The following is a 17662-nucleotide window of genomic DNA, read 5'->3' on the forward strand; positions in this document are numbered from 1 at the left end:
TGGAAACTAATCAAAGGAAACGGTGTTGAATGACCCTTTGACAAACATCTTGGTTATCAACTGAGCAAATACCAACTCAGTGAGTGCACAGCAGTAGGAAACATAAAGGAAGTGTTTGCTGGCTTGCTTAGAGGCTCAACAAAGCAACAGGTTGGCAAAAAAAGTTTCTCTGAGCTTTAATTATCAACTTTACATTTATCATACACAGATTTCTACAATATATTGCACGTAAAAGGTAGTTTCGAATCAACAACTCCACCCAGAAAAATAAATATTAAGTTCATTAAACAGACCACAGAGGTCAAATCATCAGATCTTACAGTTAAGGCAGCATATCAAAACCTGACTTTTGAAATTACAGCCTTGAAAATATTAATGCAATGATAAAAGGAAATGGCAAACAGTTCTCGTCAGGAGAGGTTGACACAGTTTTACAGTCATTCCAGTCATTGATTGAGAGACTATTTTACACCTTAAAACCATTAAAACATCTAATATGACAGAAGACATGATTGAAAGCCAATGACTAACATTGTAGGAGTCTTGAAAGAGAAAAAAAATCTTTGTTTTTCTTATTAGTTCACACACTTACAAAATGAGACCAATATCATCATGACATCCTCCATCAAATTGAAACCTCAAGCAGAGGATGAGAGGGTAGTGGTTTTGTTGCAGCCCTGACACCAAAATAAACACCATGGACATAGAAAAATATAGCCTACATTGCATCATAGTGTATTTCTAAGGCAATATAAATAACAAAGGCACTCGTCCCTACGCCTACCTGGTTGGTAAAACTGTTTCAATATGAACCAAAAACTCTAAGCAGCACTTTAAAGTCTAAAAAATACAACTTCTGGAACTATTTTAAAACTGTATTATCCACTTACATGATGTAGTTAGACAGAAAGACACATTGGCACAAAAGCCAAGCAGATGAATCTACCCTCATACACAGTTTAAAGCCTTTTCCAGTGAAACATCCTTTCAAACATAATCTCGGTTCTCATAGTCCTTTTTAATGGCTTTTTTAATGCGCTCGATTTCATCTTCACTTGAACTGTCATGTTCGTCCTTTTTCTCTTTCTCTTTCTCTTTTTCCATCTTGTCACTGTCCAAAGCAGCTTGTGCACCATTGTTCTCTGGTGTGGTGGCCTGCAGCTCCTCCCGTATCCCGTTGAGCTCCACCAGACCGTCGTGCAGTTGCGTCGCCACCTCCCTGATTTTGGCAGCAAACTCTGACTTGGCCCCTTTCTTCAGCTCTTTGGAGTCTTTGGCCACAAAGTAGATGTCCATGCCGACAAAGAGTCCAGTGAGCACACCAGTGGCCATACTGGCAATCTGGACCGCTCTGGCTGCCGTGCTGCCCGCCACGTTGGCAATCTGCACCACGCGCATGATCTCATTGGCGTTGATGAGGATGGCCTTCCCTGCCATGGCGCCGTCCTCGTAGAAACTACTACTGAGCGCAGGGAAGTCACGGTTGTAGGCGTGCTTTTTCATCTTGATCAGGTCGAACCTCTTCAGGTTCTCGATACCCTGCTTGATGAATTTCAGGCACTTGTTGAGGTCGACCATCTTCTCCTGATAATCCGTCACAATCTTCTCCACCTTCTTGCGGTCCATCGAGTTGTTCACCTGGTTGGAGATCCCCGCGCCTGCGGATGTCAGGCCACCCGCCGCGGCGATACCCAATCCCACCGCCGTCACAATCAAGGAGACTCCCATGGTGACCGGGGCCAGGGCGAGGCCGGTGATGGTGGCCACGCCCCCGACGGCGCTGGTGGAGCCGCCGGTGATTTGAGCGATCTTTGTGTTCTTGTTGAACGTGTCCAGGCCATCTGCGATGCTGTTGAGGTCGATCACGTGCTGCCAGAGGCTCTCAGCGCGCTCAGAGAACAGCTTGTTGAAGACACGGATGCCCTTCTGCACCTTCTCTGCCGTCAGAGCAAACGCCCTAAGATGGACAAGCAAAGAGTGATTAGACAGAGGAAGGTCTTTGTGTGTTTGTGGATCTAGCCATGCACACAGTGGTGGTTTTATGTTAGTTTTGAGGTATTCAGCATCCCTTCCAATACAATGGAAGTGAAAATGATACACATATAAGTAGAGCTACACATCTTTCTAGAACGTTCTGATTACACAATTCGCTATGAACAGTTTTTGGAACGACTCTTCTGAAGAAATTGTCATTATAAAAACTGCTGACGGCATGTTCTGTGTTCTAGAGTAATGGTGATAATGTGTCTGGGACATTGTTTCCGTCTTTGGGGTCATGGAAGACATTTTGGATGTGTCTATCTGAAAACTTGGGGCACATAAAAGTGAAGTGAAAGTATTATCTTCACACCTATTTGAGGTGTTTCACTTACTTGGCCTCTTCTTTCTCTGTCATGTCATCATCTTGAGACGTGTCCTCCCAAGCTGAGGAAGTAAATGTAAGAAAGAATGATATTAAGCTTGCTCATAAATGTTACATACATTACATTACATGGCCAAGAGTATGTAGACACCAAAACATCTTCAACATCTCACGGGCATTCATCTACTGCTGTAACTGCATCCACTGGATGTTGGAACGCGGCTGCAGGGATTTGTTCCCATTCATCCATCAGAGAAATACATTTCTTTATGGACCAGACTTTGTGCATGTGTACATTGTTATGTTGAAACAAGAAATGTTCTTACTCAAACTGGGACAAACAGGGATGTCCAAATACTTTTGGTCATATCGTGTAAATGATTGAAGGAGAAACTAAAACTTGGGCCCTTCACTGTGAGAACAACTTCAAAAGGAAGTGAAAAAAACATTGTATTTTGAAACTTACACTCCACTGTGTTCCACCAATCCATGAGGTTATCCACATCCTGAAAGACACAATTCGATTTGTATGGGATTGCATGTCTATAGTTCATAATGATTAATAATGAGGCATCAGATTTCATTGAAATAACATGTTTTGCTTCAGAAACCAACCTCTCTGTCTTCAGGCTGTGCTGGGTCAATGCGGAAATCCTCCAGTTGGTCAAACAAGGATCTATTTCCAGCTTCATTCTGAAACAACAGAAATATAAAGTATCAATACAAAGATTCTTCTTCCTTCACAAGATTTGTTTTTCCTGTGTAAAGACAAATATATCTGGGTCAACTTCACAAGTTTCACATATCCTTGTGTCACTTTAGGTTGTACATGCTCAGATACAGGTCCAATAAAGAGGAGGAAGTGGTTGGAAAAGGGTCTCTGAATGTACTGCTGGTTTTACAGAACAAAAACATCTTCCATGGACACGCTGAAAAAAGGAAGCAGAGAAACAAGTTTGGGCACATTGCAACCTAATCTCTTCTTTAACAGGCATGCACAAGCACTGTGTGGAGGTGTGGGGGTGGGTTTCATGTGGAGAGTGGAGGAGGGGGTAAAAAAAACAAAACACCTGTCTGCTATAATAGCCTCTGCTGGGATTGGACACCCTGGAGACATACTTAAGAAAGAGGTCGTTTTCAGGGTTGGGTCAGGTGACTTAAACAGACCTTTTGTGATGCTGAACCACAACAAGTAAGGCTGCGACTCGTCAGCCTAGAGGACAAATATACCCACACTGACTGGATGGGAAAATACATCTTTTCCTCCTACCTGTACTGCTACTTATGAATCCAGATTGTTTTGATGCGAGTTGCATAGTTTTGGAGATATCGGCTGTAGAGATGTCAACATGTTCCTACAAGAAACTGCTTAAAGGTCTGTAGATTATCTCAAGGAACTGGGTCTTGAGGTCTTCAGACATTTCTGTTACGTTTTTTCAAATTAATTACATTTCTAAATTGGCCATCTCCAAAACTAGGCAACTCACACCAACACAATCCAGCTTAATAAAAAGCACCACAGGTAAGAGGATTTTAATTTTGGGGTGAACTGTCCCTTTAAAAGCCAGGCAGATGACTGAAGGAAAGAAAGAAAGTCTCATCCAGAAGACTGATGAGCATATAATTATGCCTACCTCTGCTGTGTTGGCTGCGGCTCGGTCCGGTGCGTTCTTCTGTATAAACACAGAGCCAAAGCGTTTGGATTATTAATAAATAATTGGTCCAGACAGATACAAAACCATTTCTGATCTTATTTGAGGAAATTGAAAACTACAAGTCAAAATATTAATGTCACAATAACTTTGAGTTTTAGTCTTCCAATCAGCAGCTAGGTAAAGACTCCAGTGACTTGCTCATAGAAGTAGCATTTCAGCTACGTTAACTTAATAACCATGCCAAACTAACATAGCATGTTAACAGTGGACAGCCGGAGAGATTTAGACAGGAAAAAACGCTCTCGCACCAAAAAGCTAAATGAGAGAATTTATCTTGAAAGATGGTGTTCAGGCCTCCAGGAGAGTTCAGAGACGTGGTCAATTTAAAACAAGCAGCAGTGGAGCTGACTTGGAGGAAGAAGACTGTTTTCTGCTCTCTCTCACAGGACAGACCATAAATCCAACATTTAATCTACTACCAATGAACCTCTTTAGCACAGAATAGCCGCCACTAAATGCCTGTAATGGGTGGATGTGGTGCATAGCTCTTCATGAGTGTGACATTTAGTAGGAAGTAGGCCTGGATCAGTCTACTCCAATTCAAGTTTCACCAGTTCAGTGATGATCACATTGTCTTCTTAGTTATACAAATTCACGCCCATGAAAAAAAAAGAAAGGATTCTTTCTGTAGGATAAAAGGGTGCGGAAGATGTGAATATAGTGTTGTCCTCAGTTATGTGAACTGCCCAAAGTGCAGTAATAAAGCAGCATTATTCTTGAAAGCAGGTGGTCTGTTAAAAGATATTTTGGATGTGTTGTTGAAACAAACAAGTATTATCCACGTGGGAGGAAACATGTCACATGTTACCTTGCCCCGAGGCATGAAGGGATTGCGTTTCTTAGGTTTCTTGGTTTTGGTCTAAAAAAGGAAAACAAATCAGGATTTCATTATTACTCCGAGGAAGATACAGGTCTTCTTTAGCAGTACTGACAGTAAAATGTGTAAAAAAAATTAAAGTATTAAAACTACCTCTGTTTTTTCCGCGTCATCCTCATCTTTCTTTTCCTCTTTAGCTGACGAATCATCTTCTTCTTTCAGCCCTTCATCATCAGACAGAGCTTGAAGCTAACAATCACAGTGTGAACATACCGATGAAATATATACGTACCCAGGAAGAAAAAATAAAACAGGGTTGCATATGAAATCTTTGGTCATATAAAATTAAATACAAAATTGTGTGGCCTTGAGCTAATAATCAAATATAACACATTAAAGTAGGTGCAAAGAAGATAAATGTCTTCGTGCCTGTAATGACTCTATATGAAGAGCAAAATCTAGACAGTACCTTGGGTCCAGAATGTGGCATGAACGGATTGTGGCGCTTGGGTTTCTTTACTATGGTCTGTAAAAAAAAAAAAGATGGCATAGTGACAATGTGTAACGTGACATGAGAAGCAATAACTGGAAGAGCTTAATGTGTAGATTCAGAAATATCCTCAATCCCTCAGCAAATATGTCACATGTCTTTTTATTCCCTCAAATACAAAACTAACTCTACAATTTGTTGACTGTACATCAAAAACAGCTGTGGTCCAATTTCACCACCGCCTACAAATTCAACTTAACAGTCCCTTAACAAGCCGTGGCTTGGAGAGGCAACAGTAATTAAAAATATATGCCGTGCAGCCAAACATTATTCATTTTTAAATCTAGAGGAGATCTCAAGATTCCTTCAGGTACCAACTATATCGGCCTGAATTTCGGAGAAATATGTATAACATAATGTAAAAAACTCCTAATTAAAGGGTTAAACTGCCTTGTGACTACTAATAACTATGAGCTTTCATAAACCCTAAACAAACACTGACAATAGTCCGGTGGTGCCACATATTATTTGCATGGCATGACAGAAGTGCTTAGGAGGAAGCAGGAGCAAGACAATTAGCAGAACTACAACCAGAGCAAGTACTCTGTGCGTTTTATTTCACCCGCATGCAGCAGCAAATGTGGGTCCATATATGGTTTGACTGACAATGATGAGGAGATATACTTAGGCCAAATCCCAATGTCCCCCCTAAAGTCTAAGCCCTGAACCGTGACTGAACTGACGTCACCTGGTAAATGGTTGCTGTGAGGGCTTGAAATGGTAAATAAAAATGGGACAGCACTCAGCATGTCACTTTACTTTAATGACACAAAGTATATTATCTAAAAGTGTTGGTTTTTATTTCACATTCTTTACAGCTTGATCTGAACATCTTCCAGGATCTTATCATCCCAGACCAGATCAGACGTCGTCATCAGATCATTTATTTACTTGTTTTAGCTAAAACAGCTTCAAAAGCTAAATTAAAATAACTGGTTGATGATTAAACCAGGTGTGTAGCCTATGATAACATTCCTATGATTTCAAGTGTTTTATGTTCCATATTAAATTTAGTTAAAGTTTCTGCTTAAATGTAATATTCCACACATGTGCCATCCTCTTTGACCATTTTTTTTTTATTCCTCAAGGCTTCCCCCGGTAACCCCGTGTTTCATGTCACAACGCTATGAACTGTGGGTAATTCCCTCAGGCAAAGTCAGCATCGATACGGACTTACGGAAAGAGCGAGCCCTCACGCACTTCACGATGTGGCCGTTGGACAGCCCTAAGCCCTCAGGCACATCAAAGTCTACAAGTCCGTGAGGGGGGACATCGGGATTTGGCCTTACCGTTTTGCTTTGTGGAGGGTTCAACTCGTCTCCCTCTTTGGCTTCAGCAGATTCACCCTCGAGGCCCTCGTCGTGTGATCGGCTCTGCAGCAAATTAAACACATTATATTTTTATTACATTTACAGATTTTGACTGATGAAAACCAAATGGTGATATTGTTGTATTCAAGGGGTTAACATCCAGTAGGTGGAGATGACTTGGAATGATAATTATATTTTTTCCATAAGAAATGTTCAATTACCTCATTAAAAAAAATCATACAATTACATCTACTCCCTTGGGAACAAAATAAAAATCTATGTAACGACAGAGGATCAAGTATGTACACGTGTTAAACTCAGATTTAAGGGCAGACACATTTTCTCTCTTTACGAGATGAATGAGCAAACAGTGAAATTCTGCACATACAATAAGCAAAACACATTTTCAACTTTTTTTAAATAACAAATATTTATAGATATTTAACAAACACTAAATACTAGTCCAAAATATCAGCTAACAGTACAACTGATGGTTGTTCTGCTTTTGTCTTGCTGTCCTGTTCAACTCCTGAAATTAAACCAGAGCAGCTTCCTTAACAACAGGGCAAATAAACCACCATGGACACACAGTGATACACATCAGCTCCAAACAAACAGCCATTATCCTCTCAACACTTAAAACTAACTTCTCATGTCCTTTGTGACAGATGGAGGCTTTTTTTTTCAGTAACTCAGAATGACACCAAAGTGATACCTTTCCATGAATACAAAGCATGACATTTCAAAGTACTATCATGCTTGCAATCTGTGATCATTTAACACTTTATATAATAAGGAACTGATTTAACTGATCTGTGCGAACAGATATATTCAGATATATTCAAATGCACATGGAAGCAGAAATATAAACTGTACCTGATTATCATCAGTTCCTCTTGCTTTTCCTTTGTTGTGTGTGGACACAACTTTCATCTCCTGTGGAGAGATCACAGCCGTAGCAACAGGATACGACAGACAGGGCAGGAGTCAGACTTGTCTCAATTAGATCACATGTCACTGAGTTGTGGTCAAACTGCTTGCAAACCTCTTTAGTTGGTCTGGGTGGGACTGTTGGAGTTTCACTTTGTTCCTTCTTCTCTCGCTGGATCATGTTGCTTTTGACCTGACAAGGACGGACACACACACACACACACACACACACACACACACACACACACACACACACACACACACACACACACACACACACACACACACACACACACACACACACACACACACACACACACACACACACACACACACACAGTGCGGTGGAGCAGGAGGACAGGGAGTTTAGGCGACAAGCAGCATGCATGATTTGGAGGTGATGAGGAGGATGTGGTGGAGGTCCAGGGGCGTGTAAGGAGAGAGGATATCCAACTGTGTTGTTGTCCAGCCGTGTGTGTGTGTGTGTGTGTGTGTGTGTGTGTGTGTGTGTGTGTGTGTGTGTGTGTGTGTGTGTGTGTGTGTGTGTGTGTGAGAAGGATGACTCATCAAAAAATAGACTAACCGGTTTCGGATCCTCTTCCCCTTGTTTCTTGTTCTCCTTGAGTGTCTCAGACTCTTCTGTGTCTTTCTGAAGAAAGGACATAAAATATTAGCTATTAAACTGCACCAACTTCAATCAGATTACTTGTGCAGGGAATAAAGGACCAGAACGGGGGGTTCTTTGCAAAAATGAATAGAGGCTTGGTGGCCTCTGATGAATTAAAACACAAGCCTGGCATTTGATTTTCATGCCATAGATAAGTAAATGGAAATGGTGTTTGTCTGGAACGGAGGTAAAAAATACACCCTTAAATCTAAATTAGATCATAAGTGTTTATAACATGGTAAATTGGGATGTATAGTACTATGTCTAGTGAATGGGGTATAATATGCAAAACAAAATGCAACAAAAACCCTACAAACATCACCACCATCACCATGATCATATTCCCATCACCATACAGTGACTTCCTATCACCTAAAACACCATGATCATCCCGTAACGAAACACAATCAACAGCATAGTTACTTTATTTGCAGACTGGAATAGATTCAGTTTGGACATGGCTCCAGCCATGGCGTTCTGACAGGGAGAGACACATCAACCATTATATTATTATATCATATTGACCATTATAAGCTTATTGTACTGCAAATATATCAGCATCTGTGTATATGTTGGCTGATAAGTAACAAAAATCCTGCCTAACTATGTTTGAGGCAATTTAGAAACATTAGATCATTTGTCCACCAGAGAGCAATGACATTTATTTTTCACCTGTAAAATGTAAAAACTTTTTTTTAAAACATCAGCCAATGTATTTTTAAAACTCTCAGTTACTGATATCAGCCCCCCCCCAAAGGCCAGTAAAGAGAATGCAGGTTTTAGGCACTTCAGTGCCGGCTTCACTTTTCAGAACCGGTGGTTGCAGCCTGGTGGAAACCAAGAGGCTTAGACAGATGATCAGAGGCTATTGGCTAACTGAGCAGCCATTTTTACAGATGGTGACCATTACCACTGTAAGAAACCAGTCAGATTTCCATGTTTCCTTACTGATGTAATTGAGTTTTATGTGCGACAGGTTTGCCTAGACTGAGGCGCCCTCGTGGTGTTGAGATTGTTGTTGGGGTAGTTTCGGGTGTGGGCAGGAAACTTTGCTGCACAACATTCCTCACATTTCTCTCCCCTTACAACAGTCATCTCTCTACTGGGACCTTGGTTAATACAAGCATACAAAAACACCCCAAAATACTTGTAACTGTTTTGCCTAGTATGTGCAAAACAAGTATGCGAGACAAGCTGCTTATAGCTCTTTGAAGCCGCTCCCTGAGACATTTAATAAAAGGTACGTCACTCTCAACAAGACCTGGCAAGACCAGTGAAAGTGGACTCCAAACAGAGTCTGTGGATGGCATCTTCTCAAAACCTTAACCTTTGACCCATCTCAACTCTAAGCGCTTCAGATCACTCATTCACAGACATACAAATGTGGCTGTAGAGCAAGACATGGACCCTGCCTGCATCAGAGGACTGGTTTGTAGCTCCACAAACAGGAATCTTCTCCTTGAATAACCGCTAAATAAAATGTAGATGCCAAACTGACAAAATAACAGGAAGAATGTCAAAGCACCTGTTTGTTGCCCGATGACTTCTCTCTGCTCGCAGGTGGATCGTCTTCATCCGAGCTTGTCTGCTTCTCATACTGCAGAGGGAAAAGAAATCTTTATTTTCCTGAAAAGCACCTACGAGAGGTTGAACAGTTCTCTTTTCAGACATCCATTTATTCTGGAGCACAGTCACAAGACTACCATCTCAACCTTCCTTACTTTGTTTCCAGATCGAAATGGGTTCATCTTTTCCATTGCCTCGGCGAGTTTACTCTGAATGTAGAACAAAGCACAAAAATAAATAAATAAAAAACATTAAATAAGGACCACATACAGAAATTGAATTAAGGATAGAAACTATGATGCAAAAACTGTACTAACCTGTTTGTGACTTGGCTGGCTATCTCCACTGTCCAAGATCTCCTCACAGTCAGAGTTGGATTTCTTTTCCTGCGGATGGAACACAATATTTGTGTGTGTGTGTGATATATATATATATATATATATATATAGACCAAATGTCAAGAACACACTGCCACGCCTCTTACCTGTTTCTCAGTGTGGAATGTGCTCTTCATCATCTCACTAAAACCGTTCTGCAATAAAACACAAGTCTTAAAAAATTGACTACAGTCATGATGACCATCACCTAAACGTCACAGCAGAACTTATTCTTAAACATTCAGATAAAAAATGAGAAAAAAAAATAATCATTCCAAACATTCCAAACTGTTTGTCAGACAACAGAGTGCAGATTCAGTTACTCTGCCAGAACAACCCACCTGCTTGGCTTTGGGCTTCTCCGCTGTAGAAGTATTCTCATTTGAGCCTCCGGAGTGTCCAGTCTTTTCCTTTTCCTGTTACAACATTAACATTTCCAGCATGCAATTACTCTCAAAACATGACCGACGGTGTAATGTACTGGCTGGTAGAGTAACTTCAATTAAGTGTGAGCTAAAATTACTTGAGATGAGGAGCTGAAAGGATTCTTCAGGATCTTCGCTGCCACTCCACCCTGACAGACAATCCAAAGCAGGTAAAGTTAGAAACTGATTTGATCTGCTGTGTATTCCGTTAGATTTGATAGAGTGGTGGTGCAGGTAAGCTCTCACCTTTGAAGGCTTCTCTATGAGACTGTCACTGGCATTGGCAGAGAGTTCACTATCCACAGACAACTCATCCTTCACAGAGGGAAAGCATCAAGTCAGAAAGTAACAACAAAAACATGATTGAAATATCCACCCTTTTAATAAACTACACTCTGCAGGTGACCTTTAGTTCGGAAATGAAAGGGCTCTGGGAAAAATGCATCTAAAAGTTAAGGAAATGTCTGAAACACGATCACTTTTCCACATTAAGTGTTACATTGTTCCCCTCTAGGTATCACAAGGTGGTTCTAAGTCTGTGACTGTGACTGTCACTGACAAACCGTCTTACCTGGGACTGAGATTTGGCAACTTTTTTTCTGAACACACCAAAGATTCCCCCTTTCTCCTGAGGAAAACAATATAAAGCCAACATTTAATGCTACAACGTTTACTGTTAAGTTTTGATCTTATTCTTACAACAAACCTCACCTTAGTGTTGTCAGAAAGATTGTCGTTGCTGCCCGAGAGCTCACTGCTTCCAGACAAATCATCCTGTCGGCGAGAAACAAATGTCAACAGATCTATATTGATCCTGATTATTTAAAATCTATATAAATAAAAATAGAAACAACCACAATTGACCGTAGTGCTGAACAAGCATAAGATGGAAATACATACAAAGAAAACAACAATAAGAACAGGAGAAAACACTAAACACAATATGCACATAAGTAGTAAATAGAGGTAAAATACATACAGCATCACAGAAGATGAAGTCAGGCTCAAATCAATCAAATCCTAATGAGTCTCTTCAGCAGCAATGTAAACGTTTCAATGTCCTGCAGTTTTAATACGACTCAGTAGGTGGAGGGAGGCTAATACTGGTGACATGTGTTTATTTTCTTTTCCCAGTGAGGGAAGGGAAGCTGCATTCTGTGCTAATTGCAGGCGATGGAGAGACGACTGTTCTACCCACACGTACAAAGAATTACAGGGCTGCAGCAGCACTCCATCACACTCACCTGAGATTGTGTCCTCTCTCTGTAAGGCTTTGGGGACTTTTTAAACATCCCACTGAACACCCCCGTCACCCCCGTCTCCTGAAAAAAAAAAAAGGCACATGAATGTTACAGTGATGGAGGAATTTGGTCAGCGCCTGGTTTCAGATGGATGGATAGGTGCAGACTTCAAAACAGCAGGCCGTACTCTTTTCCAAATGCTGATGCATGCAGGTTTACCTCGCCCTGCCTGACACACACAAAAACCCAAACACACAATCCCCCTCCACCCACTGAGCAGAGCTCTATACAAACAGCATTACGACAGAGTCATATTATCTGACACACATACCAAGACATGTGGAGAGTCTTTGTACTCACCTTAGTGTTGCTATTCACGGACAGATTGTCTTTGCTGCCTGAGAGCTCGCTGGGTGCAGACAAATCCTCCTGAGGGCGAGAAACAAACCGATTATTATCATCTCCTAATAATGTAACACAAGTGAGACATGCGAGATGCACAAATCTCACCTGAGATTGCGTCTTCGCTCCAAAAGGCTTGGACTTCTTAAACATCCCACTGAAGACCCCTCCTGTCTCCTGGAGAGAGAAAAAAAGTCACATAATATTTGCATATACTTAAAGGAGTCATCACCTGGTTTTATACGTATCCAGCCCCCCTTGGATCGCTTTGGATCAATTCGTAAAACTTATTAGAAAAAAAAAAAAAAAAATTTAATCAAACATTGAGCTTGTTCTGACCCTTTTTCGTACCGCGATTTTATCACGCGAGATTACGCGCGAGGTTTTGACTGGTCCGGATGTGCATTGTATAATATGTAATGAGGCGCGCGTTGATTCGCCGCAGGAAGGACAGAGCCGGGGGGGCTTGCCTGCATGCAGACTCCAAAACATAATGGCGGCGCTTCGGCGATTTCAGGTAGCGGACGGGGCGGGGTTGGGTGGTGAAAGAGGGGTGGGCTTATGCAAGTAGCCGCCACGGTGACGTCACCGAAGGCGCAGAATCAAAATCTCGTGCTTTAGGAATGCACACCCTTGTGTGCTATTCCTGTTCGGAAAAAGAGCAGAAGCGAAAAAACGGCGCCACTTTCAAACTCCAGCCTTTCAGGCAAGTTTCAACTGAGGTCAAACACAGATATGCATCTTTTAACAAGAGAAATTGCGATTTCCGGGTGATGACTCCTTTAAATAAAATAAAACCAATTGTTTTGTACTTTGAACGGATGCAGTTGTCTGATGGACCGGCAGGGATTTAGAGCTCCACACATTGGCCGGCAACTCGCTGACGCATGCAGGTTCAAGCTTGTTGTTTCCAAAACACCCACAACAACAAAAGCACACACCCGTCTATAACTCGCCATCCAATGAGGCAAAGCCTAAAAATACTGTCGTTTAAACCACGTGACCAACATACTGCATCTCACTCGTTCACACTGAGGAGGAACACTTTTTTTTATATTGAGTAAAATCTAATCAGATTTTTTCAAATAAATAAATAAGTATAAAAATAAGTATTAAATATTCCCATTTTGGGCAGAATAAAATACAATTGTTACATATTATCTCAAGTATTAATTGAAAGAGTATAAAAAAACAGGGAAATGATGATTTATTCCTTCATTTTTATATATTTCTAAAAAATTGTGATATTGTACTATCATGTGTATATTTTAGATTTGTTTTATTGTTATGTGTTATTATTATTTTGATTATACTGTATCTACTTTATGAGTCGTATTCTGGTATGTAACCTTTGCCCAAGCTGTGATCTTGGATTGATGTACACACATTTACACATTGATGTCCACTTTGTATTTTGTTTCTATTCATTTCCAGTTGTTTGTGTTTATTTTTAAAGCGTTTAAACAATAATTTGCCAAATGACACTCACCTTAGACGTGGTGTTCTCTGACAGACTATCGTTACTGGCTGTGAGCTCGTTGTCCAAAAGGTCCTGAAGGACACAAGAAAATCTGTCATGAAGCTGATGATATACAGTACGTCGCTGTGTGCGGGACGTGTATAGATCGTGTTTCACCTGTGAAGGCCTCCGGGCGAATCCTGGTTTAGGACTTCGTTTCAGTATCCCACCGAACACACCTGATTTTTCCTAAAGACATAAGCGCAGCAAACTCTTTATGGTCAGAGACTTACAAGACCAAAACCAAAATACCACAGAGCAGAAAATAAACTCACCTTTGATGGCTTGCTGTCTGTTAAGCTGTCACTACTGACAGACAGTCCAGGACTTTGTACTGAGAGAGAAACCTTTAGAAGATTAAAAAAACGTTTCACTTGTTGATGTTGCAGGTGCAACACACTCAGGCCAGAATTTATAATTAAAGTCATTACATAAAAGTATAATACAATTAAATTGCTTGATGAAAACTTTCTGCTAGAATTTGTTTTCTTGTGGGTCAAAAATAAATGTCAGGTAACCTCTTGCTGCACAACCACTTTCATTATTGATTCATCTGTTGATTACTTTTTCAACTAATAAATAAGCACTTAGTAAAGACATCTGAAAATAGCTAAAAGTGTCCAGAAACAATACCTTTAAATAGCTTATCTGACCAACAGTCTGAAACACAAATCTATTCAATATAAAGTGATAAATAATAGAGAAAAGCAGCAAGTTCTAGTTACATTTTTAAAAAAACAGGAAGGCAACAACGAACCTGCGGTGGTTCCTCTTTGGCAGGTTTGGTCGTCTTCTTAAACACTCCTTTAAATACGCCTCCTTTCTCCTGAAAAAGTCACAGTCACCTATTTATTAATAACATTTCCTTAATCTACGTTAGTTAGTGATACTGCTTAGGTAACGTTTTTAACGGGAAAAAGCGGCATCACCTTGGTGCTGTTGTCAGTCAGACTATCGCTGCTCTTTGAAAGTTCACTGCTTGCCAATAAACTGTCCTGTAAAATCAACACAGCGCAGACGTGAGTGCAAATCCATGATTACAGTTGGTTACATTCAAATATTGTACACTTTACAAATGATCAGTAATAAGTACTAAAAAATTAAATTAGTATTTAAATATTCAGTTCAATATATATATTCAATATATCAGTGATTAATGTTGATTAAATACAATTGCTGTTAAATTCTAGATTTAAATTAAAGAGGGTTAACACTACAACCTCACCTGTGCTTGAGGTGGTTCAGCAGCCTTGGAGGATTTTTTGAACATCCCACCAAATAAAGCTGCTTTTTGCTAAAGGAGTACAAAAAAGTACAAAAAATTATACTTGGACAGAAATGTATGCATCTAAAACATATTAAAGGATGAAAACACTCATTCTGTAAGGGTAAGTAACGGAGGGTAAACATTCACTGTCATGATCTGTGAATCAGCAGTATAACTCTCTCTCTGTGAAACTGGAAAAGATGCAGCCAATGAGGAGGCGAGGATGCATTTACTGGTCCACATCTCACAGTCCAGCTTCAAAGAGATTTCAGGTCTGGACTTGAAGCTGGTTTCATGTCTGGACTTGACATCTTGATGAGAGTAAATATAGACTGATTGTTATGTTTGTGAATCTGTGAAATCTTATCATATTATGGACATTTTTCTGTTTATGATTCAAATAAAAAGGAAACAGGGATGTTATATTACCAGTACAAGGTAGAAACAGGAAAACCACCAAAATCAGTTGGCTCTCTGATTTTTAATTCATGTTCACTTTTTAAAAATGTTTACCAATGAGGCAGTAGTAAATAAACTAGTTTGTCTCAACTATAACACTTATGTTATGGGTCCCTTATCAAGAATTGATATGTTACTGTAAATCCATGAGAAAGTTGCTGAAAAAATCGAAATAATGTTTTACTAATTATAGGAAAACTGCAGACTTGTGGTGATTATATTTTAAATGAACTAATCCAACTATTGTTACCATAATATAGAAGGGCTCAAGAGAATTAACAGGAAAGAATGTAAAGAATGAAATGAAAGAACAGTCACTTGGGTTTAAATGGAGCTGTTCTAAACTCAACTAACTCAAATAACACTCAGGACGTAGCCATTATTTCCCTTTAGTATCAAGTAACATGGTTTTCAGTAACTTCAAAAGAAATTAGGACACAAAATATAAAGTGTTACCACAAAAACAAGTTCAGCAAAAATGAGTTCCCATGTGTTATGGCTTTCCCCAGAAAGACAGACAGACAGACAGACAGACAGACAGACAGACAGACAGACAGACAGACAGACAGACAGACAGACAGACATATAAAACCGTGCCGTTAAAATTAAACTAAAGTTGAAGAACTTGAAGTTTTAAGGTCCTTACATTTACACTGAGTTAACAGTGTAGAATGATGATTTGTGTAATCATTTTATTTAAAGACTGATCAGTACTTTGTACCATCAAATCACAATATCCACTGACATGATCAACAGCATGTTTCAAGGGGTGGGTCCTACTTAAGTTAGTGTAGAAATACTCTGTTACTAGCAGGAGTTCTGTGTCTAACTTACTTAACGTATAACACTTAAAGTATCAAATTAAAGAAGCCATTGTGTAGAATGGTTCATTTCAGCATTATTATTATTATATTATGGGACTAATAGTGATGCAATAATATGTAAACAGCAGCTGGTAAAGGTGTTTATACTTTATACTTCACTGCGGGATGGCTTGATCTATAAACAAACATCAGAATTTCTTATAGTATTTATAATGTGTTTAACGCAACGTCTGCTCCTAAAGTCACTTTGTTACAGAGGTTTCCAAAGGAACAGCCTTCCAAAATGTAGTTGAGGACAAATATGAAGTAGAATAAAATGAAAAATACTACCATTAGCACAAATTTGAACTGAAGTTAAGTACTTGACTACATGATTTCTATCTCTGCTGTCCACATATTTGTAGCCTATATTGACAGTTTCAGTGACACAGATCGAGGTCAGGTCTGCATAACAAAACAATACAAAAAAAACTCAAAACACGAAGTTAAGCTAGCTAAAGTTTAACCGTAAAAAGCACCGGACTGGACATGTGTGACGTTTAAGGATACTCACAAGCTACGCCTCCTCCTTCACAATCCAGATCCAGATCCAGATCCCCGTATCGATCCTGTCAGAGATCAGGTCACATTACGTTCTTTTAACTTTACGTTACGTTAGCTCGCGTTAACGGCAGTCTGTCTCAAGGACACAGAAAGACGAACATTAGCCGTATTTAAACGTTCACTCACCATTCCAGCTACTGTCCTTGTTGAGTTATTCCGCTGGTTAATCGACGCTGGATCGATCCGTCGATGTGTTTCAATCCGCAGTGAGTTTGTCTCCTTCCCCGTGTTCACACTGTTTGGTTGTTTCCACTCAGTAAAGCTGGGCAGTCAAAGATCCTCCCTCCTCAGAGAGAATAGCAAGAAAAAAAGAAAAAAAAAAAAGAAAACAGCCTGGAGGTGAGATACTTCCCACAGATCACTGCGTGGCTTTCTCATAAAGCAAACACCACTAAAACCGGTGTCTTCCAGTTTACCTCTGATGTCGTCTGGGAGAGGGCGTGTCCGTCTCACCTGGCAGTTACTTTGATAGCACGGTGCTGCTTTCATGTGATGCTCGGAATTATTGAATGTTCGGAAGCTGGTCAAAATAAAACACAAAAGTCCAGTACTGCAGAGGGCACTCCATCACATTTTCTCCATTGGAAGGGGCATTTCATCACATTTTCTCCATTGGATGGGCTCCATA

At 40.1% G+C, this 17662-nt stretch overlaps 1 protein-coding gene across 4 annotated transcripts; it reads right to left on the bottom strand.

The window, feature by feature from the left end:
* Nucleotides 1–151: 151 nt before the first annotated feature.
* apol1 (apolipoprotein L, 1) lies at nucleotides 152–17439 on the bottom strand. 4 transcript variants are annotated; one of them, XM_084008259.1, is made up of 34 exons: nucleotides 17161–17439; nucleotides 16986–17039; nucleotides 15107–15175; nucleotides 14811–14876; nucleotides 14639–14707; nucleotides 14157–14228; nucleotides 13999–14070; nucleotides 13852–13914; nucleotides 12471–12539; nucleotides 12321–12389; nucleotides 11964–12041; nucleotides 11431–11493; nucleotides 11291–11347; nucleotides 10966–11034; nucleotides 10818–10868; nucleotides 10636–10710; nucleotides 10402–10449; nucleotides 10235–10303; nucleotides 10073–10126; nucleotides 9877–9948; nucleotides 8775–8828; nucleotides 8268–8333; nucleotides 7800–7877; nucleotides 7631–7690; nucleotides 7242–7283; nucleotides 6734–6817; nucleotides 5364–5420; nucleotides 5048–5143; nucleotides 4886–4936; nucleotides 3997–4035; nucleotides 2978–3055; nucleotides 2829–2868; nucleotides 2373–2424; nucleotides 152–1957 (listed from the first exon to the last, which is right to left on the bottom strand). In XM_084008259.1, the coding sequence occupies exons 1-34, from the start codon at nucleotides 17161–17163 to the stop codon at nucleotides 988–990; spliced, it is 3009 nt and encodes a 1002-aa protein (XP_083864385.1). In that variant the 5' UTR covers nucleotides 17164–17439; the 3' UTR covers nucleotides 152–987. The 4 variants fall into 4 exon arrangements, with proteins under 4 accessions (XP_083864385.1, XP_083864387.1, XP_083864386.1 ...); XM_084008261.1 differs by lacking the exon at nucleotides 8775–8828 and having other exon boundaries at nucleotides 6734–6815; nucleotides 7240–7283; nucleotides 17161–17438; XM_084008260.1 differs by lacking the exon at nucleotides 7242–7283 and having other exon boundaries at nucleotides 17161–17438.
* Between the last annotated feature and the right edge of the window lie 223 nt (nucleotides 17440–17662).

Source organism: Eutrigla gurnardus, assembly GCF_963514095.1.
Source record: "Eutrigla gurnardus genome assembly, chromosome: 4".
Lineage (NCBI taxonomy): Eukaryota > Metazoa > Chordata > Actinopteri > Perciformes > Triglidae > Eutrigla > Eutrigla gurnardus.

Bases quoted from the DNA above. Each gene is read 5' to 3' on its own strand.
- apol1 (XM_084008259.1), bottom strand. The intron at 2,869-2,977 runs GTTGGTTTCTGA...TGTGTCTTTCAG, and splicing joins CACAGCCTGAAGACAGAGAG to GATGTGGATAACCTCATGGA. The intron at 1,958-2,372 runs GTAAGTGAAACA...TGTCCATCTTAG, and splicing joins ACAGAGAAAGAAGAGGCCAA to GGCGTTTGCTCTGACGGCAG.